The sequence below is a fragment of the Limanda limanda genome, chromosome 9 (genome assembly GCF_963576545.1).
Source record: "Limanda limanda chromosome 9, fLimLim1.1, whole genome shotgun sequence".
NCBI lineage: Eukaryota > Metazoa > Chordata > Actinopteri > Pleuronectiformes > Pleuronectidae > Limanda > Limanda limanda.
Genome location: NC_083644.1, coordinates 14751629 through 14776936, shown reverse-complemented (window position 1 = coordinate 14776936; position 25308 = coordinate 14751629). Strand labels below are relative to the sequence as shown.

The 25308-nt window shown below is 44.1% G+C and overlaps 2 protein-coding genes across 2 annotated transcripts in view; one reads left to right on the top strand and one right to left on the bottom strand.

Annotated features, from left to right (window-relative positions):
* LOC133011177 (fibrillin-2-like) overlaps positions 1-10370 on the top strand; it is a 65712-nt gene extending 55342 nt beyond the window's left edge. Inside the window, exons 40-61 of the mRNA XM_061078883.1 lie at positions 598-723; positions 1405-1530; positions 1660-1776; positions 2092-2220; positions 2305-2424; positions 2798-2920; positions 3046-3198; positions 3296-3361; positions 3471-3596; positions 4263-4382; positions 4485-4607; positions 4695-4826; positions 4952-5077; positions 5982-6188; positions 6718-6843; positions 6946-7068; positions 7284-7400; positions 7504-7632; positions 7755-7874; positions 8666-8897; positions 9055-9208; positions 9974-10370. Of these exons, the coding sequence (XP_060934866.1) occupies positions 598-723; positions 1405-1530; positions 1660-1776; positions 2092-2220; positions 2305-2424; positions 2798-2920; positions 3046-3198; positions 3296-3361; positions 3471-3596; positions 4263-4382; positions 4485-4607; positions 4695-4826; positions 4952-5077; positions 5982-6188; positions 6718-6843; positions 6946-7068; positions 7284-7400; positions 7504-7632; positions 7755-7874; positions 8666-8897; positions 9055-9208; positions 9974-10351 (3173 nt within the window). The 3' untranslated portion in view covers positions 10352-10370. The remainder of the gene's footprint in view (positions 1-597; positions 724-1404; positions 1531-1659; positions 1777-2091; positions 2221-2304; positions 2425-2797; positions 2921-3045; positions 3199-3295; positions 3362-3470; positions 3597-4262; positions 4383-4484; positions 4608-4694; positions 4827-4951; positions 5078-5981; positions 6189-6717; positions 6844-6945; positions 7069-7283; positions 7401-7503; positions 7633-7754; positions 7875-8665; positions 8898-9054; positions 9209-9973) is intronic.
* A 3669-nt stretch (positions 10371-14039) lies between these two features.
* Positions 14040-14444, bottom strand: LOC133011093 (cortexin-1-like). Its single transcript, XM_061078790.1, has one exon. It carries the CDS (start codon positions 14418-14420, stop codon positions 14040-14042), a length of 381 nt encoding a protein of 126 aa, XP_060934773.1. The 5' UTR covers positions 14421-14444.
* Between the last annotated feature and the right edge of the window lie 10864 nt (positions 14445-25308).

The following is a 25308-nucleotide window of genomic DNA, read 5'->3' as shown; positions in this document are numbered from 1 at the left end:
CTGCATTCCATACATCTTTAAAATAGAGTTTTGAATGATGTTTTTATTGCTCAGCGTTTAATTTGCGTAGTTTTTTTTTTTTTTTCAAAATTCCCAAAATTCCCGAGTTTAACTTCCCATGGAAAGTTTCCGGAAATTTACCGGAAACTTTCTGCCCCTTTGCAACCCTAGTCACTTATATAGCATACAGTTTATTCTGTGTTGGATAGAAGTCTTGCCTGCCATTACTACATCGCACCAACACACACTCACACAGATTGATGCATGCACACACACATATAAATGCTGATTTGCTCTCTCACTGGCTGAGCGGGAGTCACTTTTACAAGCTGTCCACTCAGCGAGCAAGCGACTGCTTCTTCCCTCATGAACGATGTCCTTGTTAGGACGAGTGTAGTGGCTCTGCATGGGAGCACCTGCCAGGATCCTTAAATCACATGGAACCTGCCAGCGACTCTCTGAACTGAACCGGAGCCAAAATGGCACCGCTGTGTGTTCTCTCCTGCTGTCCACAAGCTGACTGTCTGCTCTGACCAGACAGTTATAGAGCGTGTGATTGATGACCGCTGTCTCTCTCTCTCTCTTCCTCCTGCGTAGATATTGATGAGTGTAACAGTGGGGACAACCTGTGCCAGCGTAACGCCAACTGCATCAACATTCCAGGAAGTTACCGCTGCGAGTGCTCGCCAGGCTTCAAACTGTCCCCCAGCGGGGCGTGTACGGGTGAGTCCAGCCTACCTGACAGGCCTGATGGAGGTTTAACATCTTTAAGTACTAAGGAGGAGGAAAGGTTGGGTTGGAACGTGTTACAGGGGCTTCCACTGGTGGGGGGGGGGGGGGATCATCAGCATTTACAGTTTCTCAACAGTGGGAAAGATGCTGAGATAAGTTCATAATTAAGTTTTCAATTAAGTTTTGTGGAGGGGTGGTGCATGACCCATGGAGGAACCCAATACATTTAGTTGTGGATCCAGATCAGGGGGAGGCTGCAGGAATTTTCTACCATTTTCAACATTTTGGTTGATTTCTCAGAGAAAAATAAGTGGATCTTGATAAGTTTTGCAGGTTTTGGGGATTGATATTTATAATTGGATGCAATTGGGTCCAGACTCCCCCCCCCCCAAATGTTTTTAAGTACTTTTAATTGTGGTTTTATAAGGGGACTGTTGGGTTTTGCTTTAAGGTTTGTTCTCTGCTGAGTGCCATTCTAGTTCATGAATGCACTGTATGTAAGGTGGGGTTAAAATAACGTGTATATTGATAGTAATAGATTGTCAGATGTTTTTTGATCTTATTGACTCAACAAATGAAAGGAAAATTCAGTCAACATATCGATTGAGAAATAATCTCTTTAAGCTCTTTAAATTATGTGAATCTATTTTCAATGATCTTTCTGTCTTCCAGACCGTAATGAATGTCAGGAGATTCCTAACGTGTGCAGCCATGGAGAGTGTATCGACACTCAGGGCAGTTATCGCTGTCTCTGCCACAACGGTTTCAAGGCTACAGCTGACCAGACCATGTGCATGGGTGAGAGGGACACTCTACACAGAAACACAACTTTTACTGTTGTTTTATAATACTGTATAATCTTTAAGCAAATGTAGTATCTATCTGTGAACCATTTTGAATGATAATTTGCTTCTCTTGTTGTTTCAGATATTGATGAGTGTGACCGACAGCCGTGCGGCAACGGCACCTGCAAGAACACAGTGGGATCCTACAACTGTCTCTGCTTCCCCGGCTTCGAGCTGACACACAACAACGACTGCATGGGTGTGTATTGTTTATCGTTCTCTGTCTTTAAAGGTCACCAGCATTTAGTGCTTTCTCCTAAAGGTCAAAAGGGGCTGTCATGTTATTAAAGATTACACCTATAACATCCAATAAAAACATGCCGCCCTTGGAGACAATATGGAGACAGAAAATGTATCTGGGTCTTGACTTTTCTTTGGCTTTATGAGGAAAACATTTTACAGAAGCATTTCACAGTGTATAGTTTATATCTAGTTGTGTAACAAAGACAATATAACACAGGAAATGCATGAATTTCTCAGAGTCCTAATCTCTTCAATGTTCATGTTCATACAGACATAGACGAGTGCAGCACCCTCCAGGGACAAGTGTGCAGGAATGGACAGTGTATCAACGGACTCGGGTCCTTCCAGTGTCTCTGCCACGAGGGTTATGAGAATACTCAAGATGGGAAGAACTGTGTTGGTAAGCGGTTAAATGAAAAAGTAAAGTTTGTCCGACTAAAAACACAAACGTGCATTTTCTCACGTGAACTTTGTTTTTTCGCAGACATCAACGAGTGTGTGAGTCTGCCCGGTACCTGCTCTCCAGGAACTTGTCAGAATCTTGACGGGTCCTTCAGGTGTATATGCCCTCCTGGATATGAAGTGCAAAACGACCAGTGTATAGGTAAGAAAATAAAGGCACAAACACCTTCCTTACGCTGACCTAAGCCCAATTTAAACTCTAACTCTCAAACTTAGTCTTAAACCTTATGCAAAGTCAGTTACATAGCTACATCGAATGCTAATTTGTCTCAGAGCTGCACCTTCGTCGACAAGTTCCCCAAAGGTCAGAAAGTGAGGACCGACCTAAACCTTCTCGCTTTCTTAAAAAAAAGAGCTCACAGCCAGTCCTGATGTCACCAACAGTTAAACATCAGGGAGTCAGAGACATTAGTGATCTGACCATCTGCTCCAGCACACACATGCTCACGAAGAACACATTGAGAAGACACATCTCTATTCTCACCTCTCTGCCCTCGTTTCCGCTCCCTCCCCAGATATCAACGAGTGCGATGAGACCAACATTTGCCAGTTTGGCACCTGCGCCAACACCCCCGGCAGCTTCCAGTGCTCGTGCCAGCCGGGCTTCGTGCTCTCTGACAACAAGCGGCGCTGCTACGGTGAGTGAAGCTGTTAGTTAACATTACAGCACAGCAGAGAGCGGTGAAGATGGATCACAGACACAGCCCCTGAAAAACAAGAGATTTCTGGATTTACTTTTAACTCTTAATTTGTATTTTTGCAGACACCAGAGAGAGCTTCTGTTTCACCAAATTCGACGCCGGCAAATGCTCCGTCCCCAAAGCTTTCAACACCACCAAGGCCAAGTGCTGCTGCAGCAATATGCCTGGAGAGGGCTGGGGCCTTCCGTGTGAGCTGTGCCCCCGAGAGAGGGATGGTGTGTAACACAGAGACACACACGTAGTCATTACAATATACACAATCATTTTGTTAAATAACGGATCTGACCTTTGTGTGTGTGTGTGTGTCTCCAGCTGCTTTCAACACTCTGTGTCCTTTCGGCCACGGAGCTCTGCCTGGACCGAATAATGCTCGTGAAGGTGAGCGGTTGCCACAGTAACAACCCCTTGATTCTAAAAAAGAAGTGGCGATATTGGTGGTCTTATATATATATATTTTGAAATATGCATATGTTTTGATTCTCCATAGATATGAATGAGTGTCTGGATAACCCAGGCATCTGCGAGAACGGTATCTGCATCAACACCGATGGTTCCTTCCGCTGCGAGTGTCCCTTCGGATACAACCTGGATTACACTGGAGTCAACTGTGTTGGTGAGACTGAAGAACACAGTCTGCAGACATATCAATCAATACTTTGTCACCAACAGATCTAATGCATCAGTTTTACTAACTGGTGATTCATACAAGAAGAATCATGTCTATGTGTTTATCATGAAACTGCAGCAGATGAGCAGAAAAAAATCGATGGCTCAGTGGCTCCTTTTTAGAAACTATGATCTCTTGGGGCTTTATGGCCACAGAATGTATCACCGAAATCAATATTAGCAGCCAGGTCTGATATTATTTTTCCAACACCCGAGTTGTATTACAGCCTGATCTATTTTCATGGCTCCGACAGCCTGTAGCAGGAGGCATTATGTTTTTTGGATTGTCTGTTTTTGTGAACCCGATAACTCAAGAATCCATTTAGGGAGTTTCTTTTAAATTGTTCTAATGCTCAGTTGGAATCAAGGATAAACATTTTAGATTCTATTTAAGTGGACAAACTGATTATGTTTGGGGGGTCAATGGTCCAGTTCACTGTGGCATCTTGGCCTCTTGAACATGATTTCACAAGTGTGCTTTCAGCTTTTAACTCTTGTGTTTTGGACTAACATTTAAACTGCTAGTAACTGTCTGTAAAATCAAATGCACATTATAATTTTTTGCTTGCTTTTAATTGCCTCCTGTTCTAACCTTGCTCTCCATCTTTTCCAGACACTGATGAGTGCTCCATAGGAAACCCATGTGGAAACGGCACCTGCACCAATGTGGTGGGAGGTTTCGAGTGCTTGTGTCAGGACGGCTTCGAACCGGGACCCATGATGACTTGCGAAGGTCAGACATTTACACAGAAAGACACTCAACACATTTACACAAGGCCGTTCTGCATCATAAACTTGAATGATACAACCCTGTTGCTCTCTCCCTATATTTCAGATATCAACGAGTGCTCCACCAATCCTCTGCTCTGTGCCTTCCGCTGTGTCAACACCTTTGGGTCCTACGAGTGCATGTGTCCTGCTGGCTACGTGCTGCGAGATGACCTGCGCATGTGCAGAGGTGAGAGGAGGCGGCAGATTACCTGTTTGCAAAGTGTAACATAGCTGGAGGTTTGCTCACTGGCCATCTCTCCCTGTCTCCTCCCAGACCAGGACGAGTGTTCTGAGGGTCTGGACGACTGTGACTCCAAGGGTATGACCTGCAAAAACCTGATCGGAAACTTCATGTGCATCTGCCCTCCTGGCATGCAGCGCAGACCAGACGGAGAGGGGTGTATGGGTGAGAGAAAATGTTTAACCTGATATGAGGTGTTCACCTCAGTCTACACATGATACCTGCTGCTGTCACTGGATTTTTTTTTCTTCACTCTTCGCTCGCTCATCCTTTGCTCTACCCACTGGCAGACCTGAACGAGTGCCGTGCCAAGCCTGGCATCTGCAAGAACGGGCGCTGCGTCAACGCGGTGGGAAGTTACCGCTGCGAGTGCAACGACGGCTTCGAGCCAAGCTCCACTGGAACCGAGTGTATCGGTGAGATCATTACTGCTGGAGAACATGTTGTCAGACTGCGGGGGTAAAGATTTCCCCACTGAAACTGTGCAAACACATTTATTTTTAAAATCAGATGAAAAACTGTACACGGCACGAGAAGAATGATCCAAGTTTCTTTCTCACATGGAGTAAAATAGTAAAATTCCCCTTAAATTTATGAAAAGAGGTTTTTCATTATCAGCTATAATATTGAACTTTTCCAGGTAGACCTACCACAAGCTACGAGATTGTGAAAAGATGTTATATGCAGAAGCCACAAGTCCGTATGATATTAACTGTGGTTAAGGAAAACTTGTTTTATTCGTGATGTCACAGAGAACTTCTACATTACCCACCATCCTCAGGTGTAATAGCTTTGTCTTTGATTCGTGGAGCTCACTGTTTGGTTATGTTCAATGTGAAAATCATGTTGGTAAGATCGAATGGTTCTGGGTTACGTTTACCACAGAGCAAACATGATTTCCCTTTCCTCTCTAACATGCTGGGTTTGTTTAAAGATGAGGAAACAAGTCCAAATTCAAGAAGAAATACTCCAAGTCATTGGAAAGGGATAATTTGCAGTGGGTAATGGGTTACGTAGGTTCCTTCACTCTTAAAATAATTATGAACCCGTCTGGTACCATTGACTTTTTTCCATTTTCCATTTACTATGTTTTTGCACCCCCAAAAAGATTTATGGTCACGATTCATCTTGTTGGTGGTCGCACTGGTTCCAGGTGTAAAACACTCTTTTATGAGGATTTTCTGAAACATCAATGTAGAGAGCGAATGGGAAATTTGCTTCTGGAAGGTCATGAAGGAGAGCCGTTCTAAAAGTGGGTGGCCCTTGTTCGACTCTGTGTCTAACTCCAAACACTCATTTGTCTTTTCTTTCCACCTTCAGACAACCGAAAGGGCTTCTGCTACAGCGAGGTTCTGCAGACCATGTGCCAGCAGTCGTCCACCAACAGGAACAGTGTGACCAAGTCTGAATGCTGCTGCAACACGGGCCGAGGCTGGGGCTCTCAGTGTGAGCTCTGCCCGCTGCCTGGCACCGTACAGTACAAGAGGATGTGTCCACTCGGACCCGGCTACACCACCGATGGAAGAGGTGAGGAGCGCTAAAACAGGCCTATACAGTTTTTTTTTGTTGAAATTCTCTTTTTATTTAGAACACATTTATTTTAGGCACATTTCAATCACATACATTAAATACAGCTTTAGTCCGTCAAGGACATAAGAAAGGATGGATGTAGTAAGTTTGGGTGATTTTGTTCATACTGCCTTTCTGGGGTTTTGTTTTATGGACCTAAACTACTCCATGTAGGAACAATAACAGAGGTAAAGAGAACACCACCAGGGAGCGCACATCACATCAAAAAAAGGAGGATCACACAAACCACATATATTCAAATAAAATCAGATCTAACTGGTTTTACATACTCAGTCCATTTGGTCCAGGTTTTATAAAAAATGTATTTCTCGACCTTGAGGGAAAAAGAGATCTTTTCCATAACATAAATCTCATACACAATTTCAGGCCTATACAGTTTTATCATATAGATTATAACTGAAGTATGTGTTTGTTAGTGTTCGTGTCTGATTTGGATCGTTGTCTAAAACATTTTCTGTACTTCAAGATATCAACGAGTGCAACGTGATGCCGGATCTGTGTCATAATGGTCAGTGCATTAACACCATCGGCTCCTTCCGCTGTCACTGCAACGTGGGATATAAAGCCGACTTCACCGCGGTCTCCTGCGTCGGTAAGGCTCCCCTGTTTCCTCTCTCAGTTCGGTTTGACACTGGTATCATTTCCCAGAGCACCTCTGCCCAAATTTCTTAATTTTCTTGGGTGTAAATTTCAGATTTGGACGAGTGCGGCCTGTCTCCAAAGCCCTGCAACTTCCTGTGTAAAAACACCGAGGGCAGCTACCTGTGCTCCTGCCCCAGAGGATACAGCTTACAGCCCGATGGAAAGACCTGCAAAGGTACATGCACTCTGAATTTACTTATTAATATTACATATTATTTGAAGATCTTTTTCATAAGAAGGAGGCTTATATACTTTATTAATAAGTATGATCAATACTTAATCACCAATGCTTTAGTATGTTGCAAATGAAATATTGAAACAATGATTTTTTAGCAGCGCTACGTTTTAATCTCTTTATGTAATATGGTGTTTGTGCTTCCCTCTCTCCAGACCTGGATGAATGTTCAACAAAGCAGCACAACTGTCAGTTCCTCTGCGTCAACACCATCGGAGGCTTCACCTGCAAGTGCCCCCCCGGCTTCACCCAGCACCAGACTGCCTGCATCGGTGAGCCCGAGACGGGAGTCGATCAGTGCTCCTCTGCAACCAAAAAAAAAGCTTTTGTCTTCAAGAGGAAAGTTTATCAAAAAAAGTCCTTTTCTCTTTCCAGACAACAACGAGTGCTCGGCTCAGAGCAGTGCGTGTGGCTCCCGGGCCGCTTGTGTCAACACGCCCGGCAGCTTCAACTGTGAATGCTCCAAAGGTTTCTCCTTGGACACCGCAGGGACGGAGTGTGAGGGTGAGCAGGTTCATTAACTCTAGTGTTGGGTGTGGTTCCCGAGAGTTCAGCTGAGGGGTTTGTACGTCTGTTTGCACTAAGATGTTTAACTGAAAAGTCTGTATTTCGCTTCCCCTCCTCAGATGTGGATGAATGTGGCAGCAACCACCGCTGTCAGCACGGCTGTCAGAACATGCTGGGAGGTTTCCGCTGTGGCTGTCCTCAGGGCTACGTGCAGCACTACCAGTGGAACCAGTGTGTCGGTGAGTAACCCCGACTCTGAGCCTCTGAGATTGTTTTCATGTCAATAAGGAACAAAATAGTTTTTTCAGTGTCCTTTCTATGCAATTGCAACTACATGATCGTCTCTAGTATTCTATCTATAGTATAATACCTTTTATACGATGCCCTGTTCATATAAATTTAAATATGGTGGAAATTGGAAATCAATGACTTATTATATTTGACTGATTATGTACTGGAAAGTACCTGTTACTTTGAATCATCATCATCATGAATACCTTTTCCTAATTTATCTCATTTAGTTTGCAAGGAGACAAAGTTCTCTTGTACATATAAGTTTATTGTCCATATTTTATCACATTGTACACCAAGGTCATACTAAAATGTTTCTGGAAGAAGAAGAAGTACATTAGTAGTTCTTCTTCATTATGAGTCTGCACTATTGACTGAATGTAAAAGATGGACGACGTGTCTCCACTTCCTCCAACTATCCCAAAATTAATCAGAAATATAAAGTACCAACCCTGCTAGATGCCTGGTCCCATCTGTTTACATGGAGGAAGCAGTCATGCCATCCTTCTTTATTTCCAGGCTGTGGTATGCACAGTCTATTTCATTTACAGTAAAGGTTTTACATAGACTGTGCAATTTAATTAAATCCTTCTTCCAATATATACAAATCTGAAAGTATGCAACTGTGCATGAACTAGACACACAAGATAAACTTGTATGGAGTTGTTTTTCAGAGGGGATTTGTCTTGATTTTGCATTTTATCGTCTGACTCTGTACGTTCTTCTCTTTCCGCTGCAGATGAGAACGAGTGTCAGGGAGGAACCGTGTGCGGCTCGGCCTCCTGCTACAACACACTGGGCAGCTTCAAGTGTGTGTGTCCCTCTGGCTTTGACTTTGAGCAGGGCGGCAGCGGATGCCAAGATGTGAATGAATGTTCCACAGGCAGCAACCCCTGTTCCTACGGCTGCTCTAACACCGATGGAGGCTACCAGTGTGGCTGCCCTGGAGGTTTCTTCAGAGCTGGACAGGGGTGAGGGAACAAAGTTCAAGGAACAGTGGTGTCGGTGGACATTTTTCAACTAATCCCTGGTTTTGACAGTGTTTCATGGGCGGGGAGCATTCAATTTGAGATTATATTCACTCCTCATGCTGAGCACACTGACCTCTCTTCCTCTGTCGCCCTCCAGTCACTGTATCACAGGCTCAGGTTTCCAAGGCCAGTTTGGGGAGGGAGAGGAGGACGACAGCTTGTCTCACGAGGCCTGCTACGAGTGTAAGATCAACGGAGGAGGAAAGAACGGACGACACAAGAGAAACACTGATGGAAATGAGCTTAACCAGGTACATGTGTTAAAGATATAATGGTTATTCTTCAAAATGTCTAAAATGGACCAGACCTGTGTTATAATTGTGTTCACTTATGTACTTGCATTATCCAAAATGTTTCCAACAACAATGTTTCCGGAGAAATCCTTTATTTTATTTAAATTAATGGGACATTTCATTTTGGTCGCCTTTTAATTGCGTCATATCCACTTTATATTTATCCACTGGATTTGCACGTCTGGGGCAAATTATATATAAGACGAAGGAAAAATGCTGCTAGTTTGTTTGTATTGGTCACCCTTATTTGATCGTGATTATTCATTTCACTCCATAATGTGTTTCAAATATGTTTATTGGGAAACCAATCACATAACAGAGAAATTAACAGTCGACAGTTATGTTTCCTTTGTTTTTTAAAGAAGGTGAAAAAGTAATCCCTGACAAAAAAGACTAATGACAAAAAAGAATAGCAAGTAAACAAGCAATGCCCTGCATCAACAGAACAGATGAAACAAAAAGGACAGGACAAAAAAGAAAAGAAAAAAGACAACAGTGCTCCAAACTCTCCTCCCACACATTGGGAGGTATCAGGGCTCCGAACTCTCTTTCCCACTCCTCTTTTTTCCTGTCCAACTTAGGAAGGCACAAGTTTTGTAGTATCTCACTCCATAATGTGAATAAAACTTTAATGCATCACCTCTTCCGTGAACATGCTTTGCACTTGAGTCGGGGTCAGGAAAGGGTCCAGCTCTGATCCCTCTGTCTTTGTCCTCGCTTTAGGAGCCAGCTGTGAGCATGGCCAGCGTGGACACCCAGGAATCCATCCCCATGAACCTCTCTCTGGCCTCGCTGGGCAACAAGGATCCTCTGCTCGAGCTCCTGCCCGCCCTGCAGCCTCTGGAGCACCACGTACGCTACGTCATCACCCACGGCAACGCCAACGAACACTTCCGCCTGCTGGAGCGCCGCGACGGAAAGAGCGTGCTCCGACTTGGAAAGAGGCCGCCCCCACGTGGATCCTACCGGCTGGAGATCGCCAGCCTGCCGCTGTTTGGGCCCCGAAGACTCCACCAGCTGGAGGAGCAGCATGACAGTGACTACCTACAAGGAGAAATAGGAGACGCCCTGCGCATCAAGCTCCACATCCACCTGCACTGAGCTCAGAGTGTGCCTCGCCCTGGACTGATTCCTAAAGCCTGAGAGTTTTAACCTGCCCCCCTCCCCCCTTTTTATCCAGTAACTCCTCCTCCCAGCTCCCCCCTGCAGGACCATCCCCACCATCAGGGGGTTAATCAAGGGCTATGAAAAACTGAGTCAATCAGCCCAACTCTACCACCACTTTGTTACTGTTCATGCTATTATATGTTCATGTTTTTTTTACCCTCTAGCGCCCCCTCCACCTCTTCCCGATCTAGCACTCATTCTCCACGGAGAGGTCATGTGGAGGAGATGGCAGAGAGGTGTGTTTGTGCTCGGACCACGCGACACAGCAGACAGGAGGCCCACAAGTCCATGAAGCACTTTTAGTAGACGAGCAAAACAAATAATAAAAGAGGTGCTGAGAGTGGCCAAAACTGTCTTCATGCAGCATGTAGAGTGGTATTTAAATCACTGAGCAGGAGCTAAAGTGATGTCATTTTTGTAAAACTATTATAAAGAATAGAATATTAAGGCTAAAGATCGGGGGTCAGGTGCCATCACGGTGGTCCGAGGACTCTCTCTCACCTCTCTGTCATCTTGCAAAAAAAATCACAAAAAAATCACAACACTGGGGAACAAGGATTAACACGTCTGCCCCGCTCAGTATTGTAGTGTGTCATTTAATGTATTTGTGCTGTTTGAAAAATGTTAACACGAAGGACTGCAACATTTACACAGCATTTCAGGTTCTTACGTCCATAGCTGGATGCCACACCCATTTTCAGATGAGAGAGGACTGACTATTGTCCTGCCTACAGGCAGCGGCAAGCAGGGATCAGCATGTTTGCGCGTGTTTGTTTGTGTGTGTGTGTGTGTGTGCCGTCATGTGTGGTTACCTCAGCACCTCCCACCGAGTGTGGACACCATGCTGTGATGCTGGAGTTAAAACAAAAGAGGGTGCTAGTGTCCCTCAGCATCCATCATGAGCAGGGATTACATCAGTTAGTAGCCTGTAGACTTAAAAGAAGATAGATCAGGTCACATTTGTATTCCTCCTTTAAGGGATGTAAGACTTCAGGTGCACTGGTTTGAGAACTGACAGCAGCTTTTTCTCATGAAGTCTTCTTTCCCCCCATCAGCTGTTAGTCGCTTGTAGCTTCTCCAGAACACAAACGCTGCAGGAGGACGGTGCTGTCGCTGACGGCCGGTGCTGGGTGGCTGAACTTGACAATAAGCTGACTTTATCTGACTTCTTTGACTTTACCACGAGCTTGATGTCTGAGGTCTGAGCCTCGTTTACAACACAGAAACGGTCTCACAGGTACATGACATGTCAACATTACCTAAGCTGTAACTAAAGGTAGTGCTTTACAGTGTAAGGGCACGCACAGGTGAACACAAAATCTCACAAATAGATTTAAAAAACACATTCGTCAGGTCATCTTTCATTTCTCACTATTTGTTTTTCTCTCACAGAGGAAAAAGGTGCTAGATAAGACCATCTCTTACGCTGTACTAACGAAAGTGCAGTCTTGAATCTGGATTGCAAAGGTGACATTTCTTTTTGCTAGGTTTTGTTGTTGTCGTTCGTCTGTCTTTTGTATTGTCTCATTGCTGAAAAAACAATATTATCAAACTTGCTTTTAAAATTAAATTGTATATTTTTAAGTGAAATGTTATTTTTATTCTTTTTCTTTTTGGAAATGTCAAGGCTGCCAAATCAAATACTCACAGTGAAGCCACGACTGAAGGCCTTTAGTGCTGGTGACTTTGTTTTGTTGAGGGGGGAAAAAAGACGCAAAACAGCAAATAAGCAAATGGGGCATCACTGACTGAATCGTTTGAAACCTCAGGCATCAGTCAAATCAAAAAAGAAAGAAATTAGAAACACAGACGTTAAGATAATTAACATTCCCACTGTCTATTATCATACACAATCTGTACAACCTCATCAAAACCATCTCCATGTTGGATGTCTCGTGCTTAAACGCAATTTTTTTTCTTTCTCTTAACAGTCGAGGTCGCTGCACTGTCCCACAGTCGAGGCGATGTTTATAACTCATAACCATTTTCTAACCTGGGAACCTTTGTATACTTTGTATCTTTATTGTCAGTTTGTAATTTTTCTTTTATTTGCCACTATGTTTTTAAAAAAAGAGAAAAAGGCAGTGTGCTGCGTGTGCTTACTGTATCTCAGCGTCAGTGTCAAACTTGAAACAATGCTGTCGTCATCTGCTTGCATCGAAGTATCGCGTGCTTTTGAAAACAAGGAGCCTGAAGTTTCAGTAGTTCAGCACAAGCCTGAAACATGTTCATACCAAAGTCTGATACGACAATCATCACGGTCGCACATCTACTACTCCAGGATTAATAAATCAGTCAGCCTTCATGAGATATCTTTTAATATGATCAGGATTTGTGTAAAATCAAAACCAAAGAAACCAAACGGCAGTCTGTAAGATCAGAGTGATTCATATCATATTGTACACTTTTTGTCCAATGACATAAATGGCAATAAAGTATTGTGGGTTATATTTTTAAGACTTGTGTGCCTGAGTTTTTCTTTCCTTTCCTCTCCGTGTTTGTGGCTGACAAATGTGACACATGATGAAGAAGTAGTAATCGTTTTTTATTCCATTCTCAACTTCCACACAGTTGATTTATCAGTGGAAATTAAAGAAGACTAATTGAAGGAGGAATTCTTATCATTTCACCGATTTCTGCACAGTGTATCAAAAACAAAGCAGATAGTCAGAAAAATCTGTAGTTACAAAACACAAAGGAGCAAAACTACCTGCTTTGCGACTACCTCTGAAAACTCACAGTCTAAGGATCCATATGGTGAGAGGAGAAGGACAGAAAGATAGCAAAAAGGAGACTCTCAAACTTGAGCCAGGAATAGAAAAATAAAGCTTTTTTCCCCTAAAAGTCGCTGTTTGCTTCATCACCACACTTGGCAGGCCGACTAAGCAAAGGACACAACCAATGAACATAAATTCTACTTGCAGTGTAAGAGATTATATAGTTTCAATATGGCTTCTCAGTTATAGTGACAGTAACACACAAAACATACACGAACAGAGTTTTATGGACACATAAACTACGTGCTCGGGCTCTAAAAAAGCATCTGGAGCTCGTCTGGTGCTGCTCGAGGATCAGTGTCCGAGATCAAAACACAGGTGAGGTTTGTGCTGCAGGATCAGCACGTCGACATAAGGAGGCTTTTTAATGGACCTTGGTTTTTTTAAAGGGGCGTCTGCTCAAGTGTAAACCGTGTCCTTCCTGCGTGTTCTCACCACAAATGCAGCTTTGAGGTTCGAAACTATGTCGCGATCTGACGAGTCGAATTTGGAAAAACTAGCCCTAAAGGTGACGTCGTTATGTGGCGGCATGTTCGCATCATACATTAGTTCAGGTTAAGGCAGCTGTGCAGCTTATTATCTCCGGGTTTGGGTGAGTGTTTATCCTGCAGGGTGAGGCTCTCGTTGGACCAATCTCGTTGTGGTAGGATAAGGTACAGCAGCCTCACATTTACACCAGTGCGCAGACTGCAGTAGCATCAGGTAAACCTACTGCTTATGGAGCATTTTTAATACCCTGCATTGACACCGTCTATCACCATCTCTGAATTAGACTAGGCCGTAAAAGATTGTGTCTGTGTACCTTGAAATATTCCCCCTTTTGCACATCCCGTTGACAAACCACCCTAAACCAGTGCATAATCAAACTGACCCCTCTCCAGCCCCTCCTTGTGGTCAGTCCAGGATGATGCAGGCATGCGACTGTAGGGGTCTAGCAGGATCCTGAAGCACCTGACCAACAGGAAGACCAGGAAAAGCATGAGTAGACCTACGAAGGCCAAGGCGGTGCGCTGCTCATTGTCTACCCCGACCATGGTCAGAGGGGGGCTGCTGCTGCCACCGCCAGGACTACCGGGGAGGGAGGAGCTGGCCGGGGACAGCAGCAACTCGTAGTCAATGGTTGGCACATCGTTCATCCTCCACGGGACCCGAAGGCAGGGTTTACACACTGATTGGATGGTTGGTGTGTTGGGAGGAGTTGCGGAGAAGAAAGGGAACGTGCTCATGAGTGGCAGCACGGTTAGAGAGGCCAAAATGAAGACCTTAATATGAGAGTTAATACAAAAAGATGCTTTACAGGTTTTATACTGTAGACCCTGTTTGTTGGGTGATGAAGCTAGGTAGCCCAAGCTAGCAGGTTGTCAACAAGTAAGACGACTCCGGTAATAGATGTGTGTGTGTGTTCTGATCACAGGGGGACGCACATGTTCCTCCGGTGGCCAGTTTCTTTAATTAAATCCAGGTCAGTCAGAGTGACATGACCCAGACAGGCCGAGCCTTAATCTGCTCCGACAATGTGACAGACACACATCAATATGCACACGAGCACTTTTCAATTAACACAGACTACTTTTAACTGTCGCACATTTCGAGGAAGCGATTTAATCTTTAGTGGCCCACCCTCGGGCAGGTATAGTTTTTCTTAGTTTTTTATCAGGGCCACGTCAGCTCTCACCCTCACTCCATGTAGACAGGATGTGACATTGCCTCCTGCTAATCCAAACACATGTCTGATCGCACTCTCCGAGGGAGTTAATGACGCACAGATGGACTTTTATCACCCAGTTGCATATAGCTGTCTGTGTGTGTGTGTTATGTCACTGAACTAAGAGCCAGAGACAAGTGTTCACGAGGCTATTTAAAGCGTCTGCAGAGTCCGGCAACACCAGGTGTTCATCCGCTTGGGCGTTTGTTTATGGCTAATTAGATCAGGAGGTCAGTGGATCAATAGCCCTGAATATAAAACAGTGCACCACCTTCCCTGGTGGCAACTGCTAAATGCAAAGTTTTTCCTTCAGCCCAGCTCGCTGAAGCATGATAAGTAGGTCAGAGAGCTGTCAGGTGTTGTAATAAGTTACTTTCACTGTTCCCCTTTGGGATGATCTCTTCAGAAAACTGCCTCTCCTGACAAGACAAGCAGCAAGAGGTAGAAAATGACTCAGGAGGTAAGTTTTTATCAGTCACACAGTAAAAGTGTCTTCATCCAGTTCAGTCCTCAGTCCGCCGAATGCAGAATGTGTTCACCGAGCTCGTCCAGTTGTGCTGACATCACAGACAGATGTTCCTGGTTGAGACGAAGAATCACTGGAGCTCCCTCTAAACCACCACCTGCAAAGATAAGAGCCACCTGGTTAGAAAAGCGATCAATAGATGCAATGGCAGCTGTCAAATATCAATAATCTATAATTCCTCTTTTACACCAAAATTAGTAGGTATATCGGGGTGTTTTAATTGGTAAAATTTAACATGACAGCTTGTTGACACCTTCCCATCACCAGAAGTTTGCCTTTCTGCCTTTTTTTCCCCCCTAGTGCTTCATCTTCAACACCATGAACACAACCAAAACCGAGGTGCTCTCTCTCGCCACATACACACATTCAGCCGGGTTTCGTGTTTCCATAACTGTCAAACCTGTGTCTATCGCTGAATCATTGGACTGAAAGCCAATTTAATCCATTCCCATTGCAGACAAAAGCCAGATTTGAGTGAGTGCTAGTCCCTACTTGACCAAAACTTTGGGTTCTTAATCTGCACCCCATAGATTTTATGTTAAAACAGCTATGGGAAGATATTAACTCTACATTTATGTCCGTCACAAGCATAAGGTATAATTTCTGTTTGTCAAAAGAGCTCATCTATAGATGGTAGCTGGTTTAAAGAACTGTCTGTACGCTTTTTCTTGAAAATGTATATATATAAAATACTCACGGAGCCTCTCTTACATTTTTAGAGAACTATGAACTTGAGAAAGCTTTGGAAACCTTTACATTCCTTGGGAATCTGTTTGAAACTGCAAATACAGTATCTGTATGTCTATTATACAAAGTTGTGTTTTTTTAGTATCTATGAAATGCAATGTTGTAACCTTGGGGAGGGAGAGGGGGATTTACGTTTTGTTTTGCTTGAATGTATTTCCATGTGATGATTTAACACTTTATGAAATACATCTAAAAAAAGACAGCACATAGAGAACTGTCCAAAAAAAACTTACATAATAAAGCTCAAATGCATTTAATTTGTGCTTAAACTCCAGTCAACAGTGTTTCAGAATCAAACTACAGGTTTTTTCTATCAGGACTGATGGTTTCTAATGTCGACCATAAGGAGAAGAAGATGTCACCCCTTCCTCATTTCATCATTTGATCTGATTTTATGACCCTCTGCTCAATAAGTGACAGCGACATTAGCCATGTGCAGGGAGAGCACTGCACCAGCATCCCTCTGTAATGACACTCAATTAGTCAGCTGATTATGGCATCATTACAGCCACTTAAGCAATAATGAATGCATGATTATAAACACTGATACCACATTACATCAGCCTCATTTGTCAGTGCAGTGTTACAGTGGACCATTTGTTTACCCGCTGACCCCCTCTGTTTGTTTGTTCACGTGATGGAGGGAGAGACAAAGTGTTGTGGAGCCTCATCAATAATCTAAAATCACACCTCCTGTGGCAGACCAGGAGTCAAATCATCCAGGTAACACGATATGCAAACCATTTCACCTGCTCAGTCATCTGAATGCAACCGCGGCTGGGCTAAACAAACATGATATGGAGAGAGAGAGAGCCCTGTGTGTTTGTGTGTGGTGGTGAAGAGAAAAACACAAAGGTAAGAGGATGCAAAACAAGGGAGGGGAAAGAGAGATGAATGGAGGAGCCATTAATAGTAAGTGCTTTTCATTTTTCAGGAAGGAGGGATAATGAATAGAGGTGCAGAGATTAATGCAGGTTGAATTTATAATTAGTAATCGTCTGTATGAAGAGAGATCATATATGATGATTCAGGTGAAAAGAAAGACAGACAAAAAAATCAAAATATTGAGATGAAAATAAGGAAGATAAAAAAGAGGTAAGGAAGATGGATAGAGGAGGTAAGGATGGATGGATGAAGCAGAGGTCCCTGTGGTAAACAGGCAGCAGTACAGAGTAAGAGAGAAGAGGTTTGCTGGCATGAACTGGACCGACTATCCTCTGCATGACCGTGGCAAAATGTCTTTTCAATACTTCTTCTCTCTCTCTCTCTCTCTGTCGTGTTCAGTTCAGAGGTTTTCTATCTGCTACTTCATCAGCTAGTGTCTCCGGGGTGCAGCAGACTGAGGCTGGCAGCAGGATGACACACCTGGGAGGTTCCACTCACACCGTGGATGAATATGCACTTCTGCATGTGTACATACAGACCTGCCGTGTGTGTGCGTGCGTGTGCGTGTGCGTGTGTGTGTCTAGCTCGTCTTTGCCTCTGAGTGATGTGACTTGCAAAACCCTAAAAATAGGTCAGGAACCTTGAAACTGTTTTCAAAGACATTGGTACAACCGACAATGTCAAACATCAGCATCTGCAGACAACAACTCACAGACTCCAGCATTTTAAGATCAATGTTGTTCAGCAGTTATTTTATAATTCCTCCTTTATGTTCTTACTTAAGGTGGCATTAAGAATAACCCTGCTAATTTCTCAGCTGTCATAAGGTTTGTTTAACAGAAAGGCTGGGGAACCTCCAGCTCGTATACAGCCAGCAAGACAGTTTGATACAGCCTGAAACTCATATTACAAATTATATCACATAAATACAAAAAAAATCTCATGTCTCATCTTTTATCTTTTCTCTGCCAAAGTGTGTTTGTGTGTGTGTGTGTGTGTGTGTGGGTGTGTGTGGGGGGTCACAAAGTGAGGACCGGCCGAAATGTCCTCACTTTCCCAAAATGTCCTTTCTCCGTTGGTTGTAGGTCCTCACAAAGACAGCAGGAACACACACACACACACACTTGTTTTTCCGGTCACAATGAGGACCAGTACCACACTACTCACAACTAATGGTCACTGCAGAGGGAAACCTCTATAGACAGAAGTAAAAGCAATCGTACATATGCAGATAGACCAGTCTAATCCTGCTGAGACTGAACTGCCCACTCTCTCTCTCTCTCTCTCTCCGTCTCTCTCTCTCTCTGTCTCTCACACACACACACACACATACTTGAAGTGGGAGCGAGAGCAAAAGCAGAGAAAAAACAACATTGCTGCTGAAACCCACGCAATGGCATAATTTCCATTTAGAATGTGGGATGAGCGGCTAAAAGGCACCAACACAACCTCCTCTTGTCATCCTGTCGTACCTATAATCATCAACAGCAGCATTTCCCCCATTGTCTTTCACTAACTCGTCATCACAGAGAGAGAGACAGACATGATAACTGAGACGGGGATTGACTCAGTGGTCAGGTAGTTCAGTCGTGGGCTCCCAAGATGTGTGTGTGTGTGGGTGTGTATATGTGAATAAGTCATTGGGAGGAAGAGGGAGGACGGACAGAGATTGCTCAGCTTATTTTCCTCCTCGTTAAGTCTCACTCCCACCATCACCCTCCATCAGTCTCACACACTCATGCACACGCACAAACACACACACACACACACACACAGACACACACACACACGGACATTCTGTCGTCCATCAGCCTTGTCTCGCTCGACTCGCATTGGTTCTCGCCCACTCCATTTCCCCACCAGAACATTTCCTCAATGTACCGACGAGACCCCTGAGATGAAGGGAAGCGAAGCGGACGCTCGTCAGTCTTCATCAAAAAGCCCTTGAGTGGACACCTCGCTCACACATGCACACACACACAGAAGTGAAACAGTAGCAGCTCATTCACATGCAAATCATGGCATGGACACACACACACACATAGAGGTAGGCATTACCACATGTAGTTAAGTGTAGCACATACCAAAACATTGCATATAGGCTAGAAGAAATGTTCCGATACATTTTCCCTTCCCGATTCTGACTTGAACTTTGTGTATCAAGTACAGATCTGATACCAATACATACAAGATTTTTTACTGGTACAACTTTTTTTAACAAATGTTTGCTACTAACCCTGTATGGAGGTGATGGTTGCTCTCATTATTTAATGGTCTGGCTCTGGTTAAACCCCTTTGAAAATACATACAGAGAATGAAAGACATGGAACTTTTATATCTAGTTTGAAATTCTTAACTGAAAAAGAGGATTACTCCTCACAACTACTTCCTTCAAATAGCATCTTAGCACCAGGTATACACCGCCATTTTACTTGAGGGACTTTCCAGCAAGAAATATTGCCAAATTGTTGACATTTTACCTTGCTCTAGCTAATGCAACACTACAGGTAAACTATTCTTCACTGCTCTAAAAACATTACTTCCAGTGGCATGTTTGGAGCAGTGAAGACGTGATTTCCAGAAAGAGAAAGTTGCAGTTTTATCTAGGCGGAACTAATAATACGACGTGGTATCTGATCGGTACAGAGATTCCCATACTTGCATATGGCCGACCCAGCATTTTCGGCAGAATCTGAGGCATTTGACCAATGCTGGTATCGGTACTAGAACATCTCTACATATAGATGGAGAGATACACTGAAACACACAGGCACACACTCTGCCCCACTGCCCTCTCCCAGTCCCACAGCCATCGGTCAGCCATGTTGACAGAACTCATCAGGGTAAATGAAATGAAGCTGGATGTAATTTAGTTACCTCTCCGGTGACCAGTCTCCCTCTCCCCCCTCTTCTATCCACCTATCGTTATCTCTCACAGGAATCCACACACCCACACACACCCACACACAATGTACGTGTGCGTGTTATGGTTTAGAGGCAATTTATAAGAGAAAGAAAATCCCAATGCCAATTTTATGATTTTTCCATATGTCTAAAATACCCACAGTCTCACCGATTTCTCACTAACGCAAGGCTGCACATAATCTTTTCAAAAGGGAGACCCATAGACCCCCACTGTCCTCCAACCACACCCAGCCTCCGTAAGGTTCGGTGCAGAGACAGGCTTGATTTGTCATTATTTATGGCCTGAGTAAAGCCACTCTCTAAAAGTAATTAGACTTCAGAAACAAAGAGAAGGCGAGAAAAGAGCAAGAGAGGGCAAGTGGCAAAAGCAAAAGGGAGAGAGAGAGGGATACAGTTAATGTTCCCAGTCTCAGCCACGGCCTGCTGGGAATTGAATTAACCCTTTTCAATGTGCTCCTTATAAAGATAAAGTGGACCTGAAGCCAATGCAAAGGGTAGCTGCTGCATGAGAGGCACGAGCTCAGGTGGGTGTCCCCCTTCACATCAGAGGTATTAGTGTTAATGAAACAAACATGCAGCTTTCATACAGCACACGTGAGCTGCACACCAACTACCAAACCAAATCGGTGGATGGTGGGAGGCCACACATTGAAACCATCCATCTCTGAGCCTTATTGATACCTTTGATTTTCTATTAGTGGTGACTCCTTGGTGTTTATCTGGAATCATTCGTCACCTCTGGGAGTTGCCATCCGCAGAGTGTCTGTGGCAAATGAGAACAATGGGGACCGGGTCACCTTGAGCTGTGCACGACGACGAATGTTGTCCAAATAGCAAACCTTATCTAACTTTAACATGTGCCCCTTAACCTGCGGTTCACGAGTGCGCAGCTATCAGCTGAGGGAAGCACACACCCGCACGTGTTTGTACGAATGCACGTGAGCAAATATGCAGACCAATACATTACAGGTATTCTTAGCAACCGAGAGAGACAAAGTGTCTGTGGAGTCGTTTCACGACCAGCCGGCTCCTTGGATAGCCCCGGTCATAATTAGTCTGGCAGACAGTGAGTAGCTACAATAATAGTGATAAAGTTGGGTTATTAAATATTCTGCTGTACCGACAGAGCCTGCCGTCTGGCCACATACACACTTGCTCATGCACATAATGGTGTGTACTTGTATGTGAGCGACAGATATAAAGACACATTGAGAGAGAGAGAGAGCGAGAGAGAGCACCCTGTTCTTTTACTGAGCGAACATGCAAATGAGGATGCAGTGCTGCGAGAGTGGCAAACAAACAAGACTGCTGACCTTTTAAAACAAAAAGATACAGTGACACAACAGGGAGGACAATACGTCTTGTATCAATGCATGCTTCAAGCGCCTGTCCACCATCATGAACACACATACTTCCCCCACTGCTCACTCCTCATCAGCTTGAAGTATGGATCCCTCTGTCAGGCGTTCCTAAGGAGGAAAAAGTGGCCCACTGCTGTTAGAAAGTGTGGAGAAGCAGCAGGAATGAACAGGGGATGGAGATATTGAGGAAGAAGACGAATGGGAGTTGTGCACAGATGAAGGGTGAAAGAAGCAACAGGGACAAAAACAAGCCCTTTGTGATTCTCAACAGCAGCTGAACAATTCCATCATCCGTTCGCCGGCAATCTATCACTTTATCACAGGCCCAGTTGAACATGCAGTCTATTTTCTCTATCAGCATATTTAGAGTTCTTCAAGGTCACTCCTGCATCAATATTCAAAGTATTCAAGATTCCAGATCAGCATAAATTTTGGTACAAGACGAGCTTTCGGGTTTTAACAAGGCCTGATTTAGATACTGCTGAAATTCTCCCCCTGACAGGGTCACCTGTTCCGAGGCGGACCGAAATAAAATCCATGCAAGATCCGATCAAAAGACATCAGAGGCTGTGTGTGTGTGGGGGGGGGACTCGCTCATATTTAGTCTCCAATCTGGTTCTTCTTCTCCCCTGGTTGTTTGTGTCACTCTGCCTGACAGCCCCGAAGCACCAGTATGTCTGACTGCTGCTGGGAGAACATTCAATGGGAGTCGGCCCAGTGTTCCTGTACAGAAACTGGATCTTCTGCTAATCATCAAACCTATTAAAAGTGTCTACAATATTGGGATGATAGCACGAAACAGTATATATGAACACTGAAAAGCAATTTGCTGAAATTTGTGAAAGTGAATTAGTTTTTGTACATATTAATTAATTATCTTCCACTTATAGGACCCATCTAGTCTCTCCCTTACTGCAGGCTCACCTCTCACCAAATTTTGTAATTCATTTCTAATAATTATCAGTACATAAATACAGCAGGTGGTGTATGGAGACATCTCACTCTAGAGACCTAAAACAAGGACGTAATGTGGAAATCTATGGACTCAGATTTGAGATGTGAGGGTTGTTTTTTACAGGTATTTTCTTTCTGTTCAATAAAGTGGCCATCCCACAGAAAATATTGTCAGCCATAAAAGCACAATAAAAAAGACTACTACCGAATGCATTCTCTCAGAGTGAACCTATTTCCGATTTTTATTATGTCATGAGTCATGATAAATAGGATTTTTCTGGTCATGAGGCCCTTGGGGGCTGACTCAAAGGCGACAGAGTCCTGGAACACATTTTTGCTTCCAGCCGTCTATACCTCACTGATGCTGGCAGCATAAGAAACAACCTTTTGCTCCTTTTCACCACCTTAATCAATTCTGTCGTATCTGACCATTACTTCCAAAGATCTCTCACAATACTCACCCTGCCTCCCTTTTTAAAAGTGCCACCCCAACACCTACCTACTTTCTCTAACTACCAGTCAGGTTCACTAAATATCAGCACAATAGTATCCACCTACATCCTATAATTCACAAATCCCGGGCATTAATAGGAAAAGTGTGAAAAGAGACGAGACCACGCTTGGCAGCAGGTCACCAGAGAGTGGATATAAGTATGGATGAGTGGGTAATATCATAAATGGATTCATTTGATTTATTTGAAATAAAAAGGGCAACCATGCACAGAAAGAGGGCATCCAATCAATCCATATAGTTCAACCTTGAAAGACCCAGTGCTGCTGTCACATCAGCTAACGACGCAACACCACGGAAAAATGTTGGTGGCAAGGTGCGAGGTGGTCAGCTGAAAGATGAGGTAAGAGGAGCAGAAGGGCAGAGTGGAAGTGGAGGCAGAGCCACGATACAAAACATGGAGGAAAGGTGCAGAGCAGAAATATAATCCCTATGATTTACGCCAGCATTCAGACAGAGCAGAGGTCTGCGACTACCCGGGAAACGCAGACGGTCGGGGGGCATAAATTAGACCAGCTGGGGGTAAGAGCAAGAGACAAAGAGAAAGTCAGGAGGGCGAGAGAAAGAAAGAGAGAAATGAGATTTGGGGAGGATGAAAATAGGAGGTGTATGGTCGGTTAGGGCAATATGGAGACGTCAGCCCTCTTAAGTCAGAAAACAGCACTTTCGTGCCATCAGGAAGTTGTTCTGTCACGTCCACTTGGACAGAACAGAGCCTTTGCCAGCCAGTCAACCAGCCCACGGTGAAGGCCATATATATATATATTACATGCCCTGCCCACATAACACCTGCTCAAAGCCAAGGGGGCAGGGCTTTGAGTCAGCATTAAGGAAAGAAAAGGCAGAAACTTTGCTTTAGAGGGGTAAAAGAAATGACTTGAGATGTCATTGAGAGTCAGGATGCAAAACAATGCTTTTCACTCAGCAATACAAAAAAAAAGAATTATGCTAACAGCCATGAATGTGTAAACACAATATCAGGATGCAGTGCTCAGTGCATCTGAAAGAAGCAGAGGAGTGTTAAATACTGGACAAAGTGCTGATTCAAACAGTGAAGCATAAAGAACCTGCTCGGCAGGGGACTGCTGACTGCTCTGATCTCCGCTGAAATAGAAGCCACCAGTTGAACTGTTAAGCACGGATTACACACAAAAGAAAAGTCATCTCAGAGACACCGATGTACCACCTGTCCTCACTGGAGTGAAGGAAGTCTGTCCGGCTGGTTTGATTACTGAGCTTACGGTGGGGTGCAAAGAGAGGAAAGCTGCTGGGCCCTGAAAGCCTCACAGACAAAAAAAAAAAGGCAAGGCCAAACACATTTAGGACAAAAAGGAAAGGAGAGCTTATCTGTGCACTTTATTTCATGGTCCATCAGCAGATTTCATTCCAAAGAGTGAATGGGCCTCATCTCTTTCCCTCTTTAGTGTTTCCAGATGAGTTAATAGACTCCGGCTTGGAGCTGCTCTGGGGTCTAAAGGTCTATTTCTTTAGCTGGGATGGAGCAGAGAGTCGATTAATCCTGTGCCCCGTGTCAGTTATCAAAGGGCCAATGGATTATGGGGTTGATGAATATTTGTTGAGCGATCTTCAATGGAAATCAAAACCGCACGTCTTGGAGTGTCACCTCTCTCTTTCTTGTCAAGGATAAAGATCCATGAGGAGGTCTCCACAGCTGCTGTTCCACCTCGAGTCGGGCATCATTTGGGTTGTTTTGGATAGCGGTTTCCCGGGGCTGAATAAATAGGATTAAAATAGTATCAGTGCATAAAGTTGAAATTCAACATATATTTGCTATTAACAGTTTAGCTCAGGCACCAGCACCAGGCCCTGAAATCTCTGTTAGGATTTGGTCTTGTATATAGCAGCCATGTAGGATTTCAGTACACAGCCTTGGTTCCACCATCCTGCTGGTTTTGTGTTGATGCGGGCAGGAGGTGGCTCTTCAAGCGACAGAAAATGGGACTTTTACGACCCCATGTGCTGTGTTGCCACATCATTTAGAGCCAAATTGAATCATGCTCGATGTGACATTGTTAATATCTCAGGGGCAATACACTGAAGTACCACAAAAATGTACAGGTGATTTCTTGTCCCATGGTTCCACATGAAAAAGCCATTTCAGAGCTGAACCATGCCACCGTATGAAATTTCAATTATAGGTATCAGAGCGACGCCGCAAAGACACTTCAGTGCCTGTACCTCCTCACTCAGCTGCCTTTAAGCGTCGGCCGAACAATGTAACATAACGAGAACCTTGGCGAGCAGCGGAGAGTAAATGATATAAGATATCGAACGTAACCACAGAGATTGTCAGTGACACGGTGAGACAGCAGTGTGCCGGAGAACCTGATTCACTAATGTGCTTCATGTAATACTGTACATCCTGACAGGAGTGTGAGCTCGGCTTTGTTGCTCAACCCACCGGGGTTTTCTCTTTCCTCCACAACTCTCCTCTCATTACAGGTCATTACATGATTACACTGACAGCTTCCTGCCGATC

Excerpts from the sequence above, each read along its gene's own strand:
- LOC133011093 (XM_061078790.1), bottom strand. The coding sequence starts at position 14,420 with ATGAGCACGTTCCCTTTCTTCTCCGCAACTCCTCCCAACACACCAACC.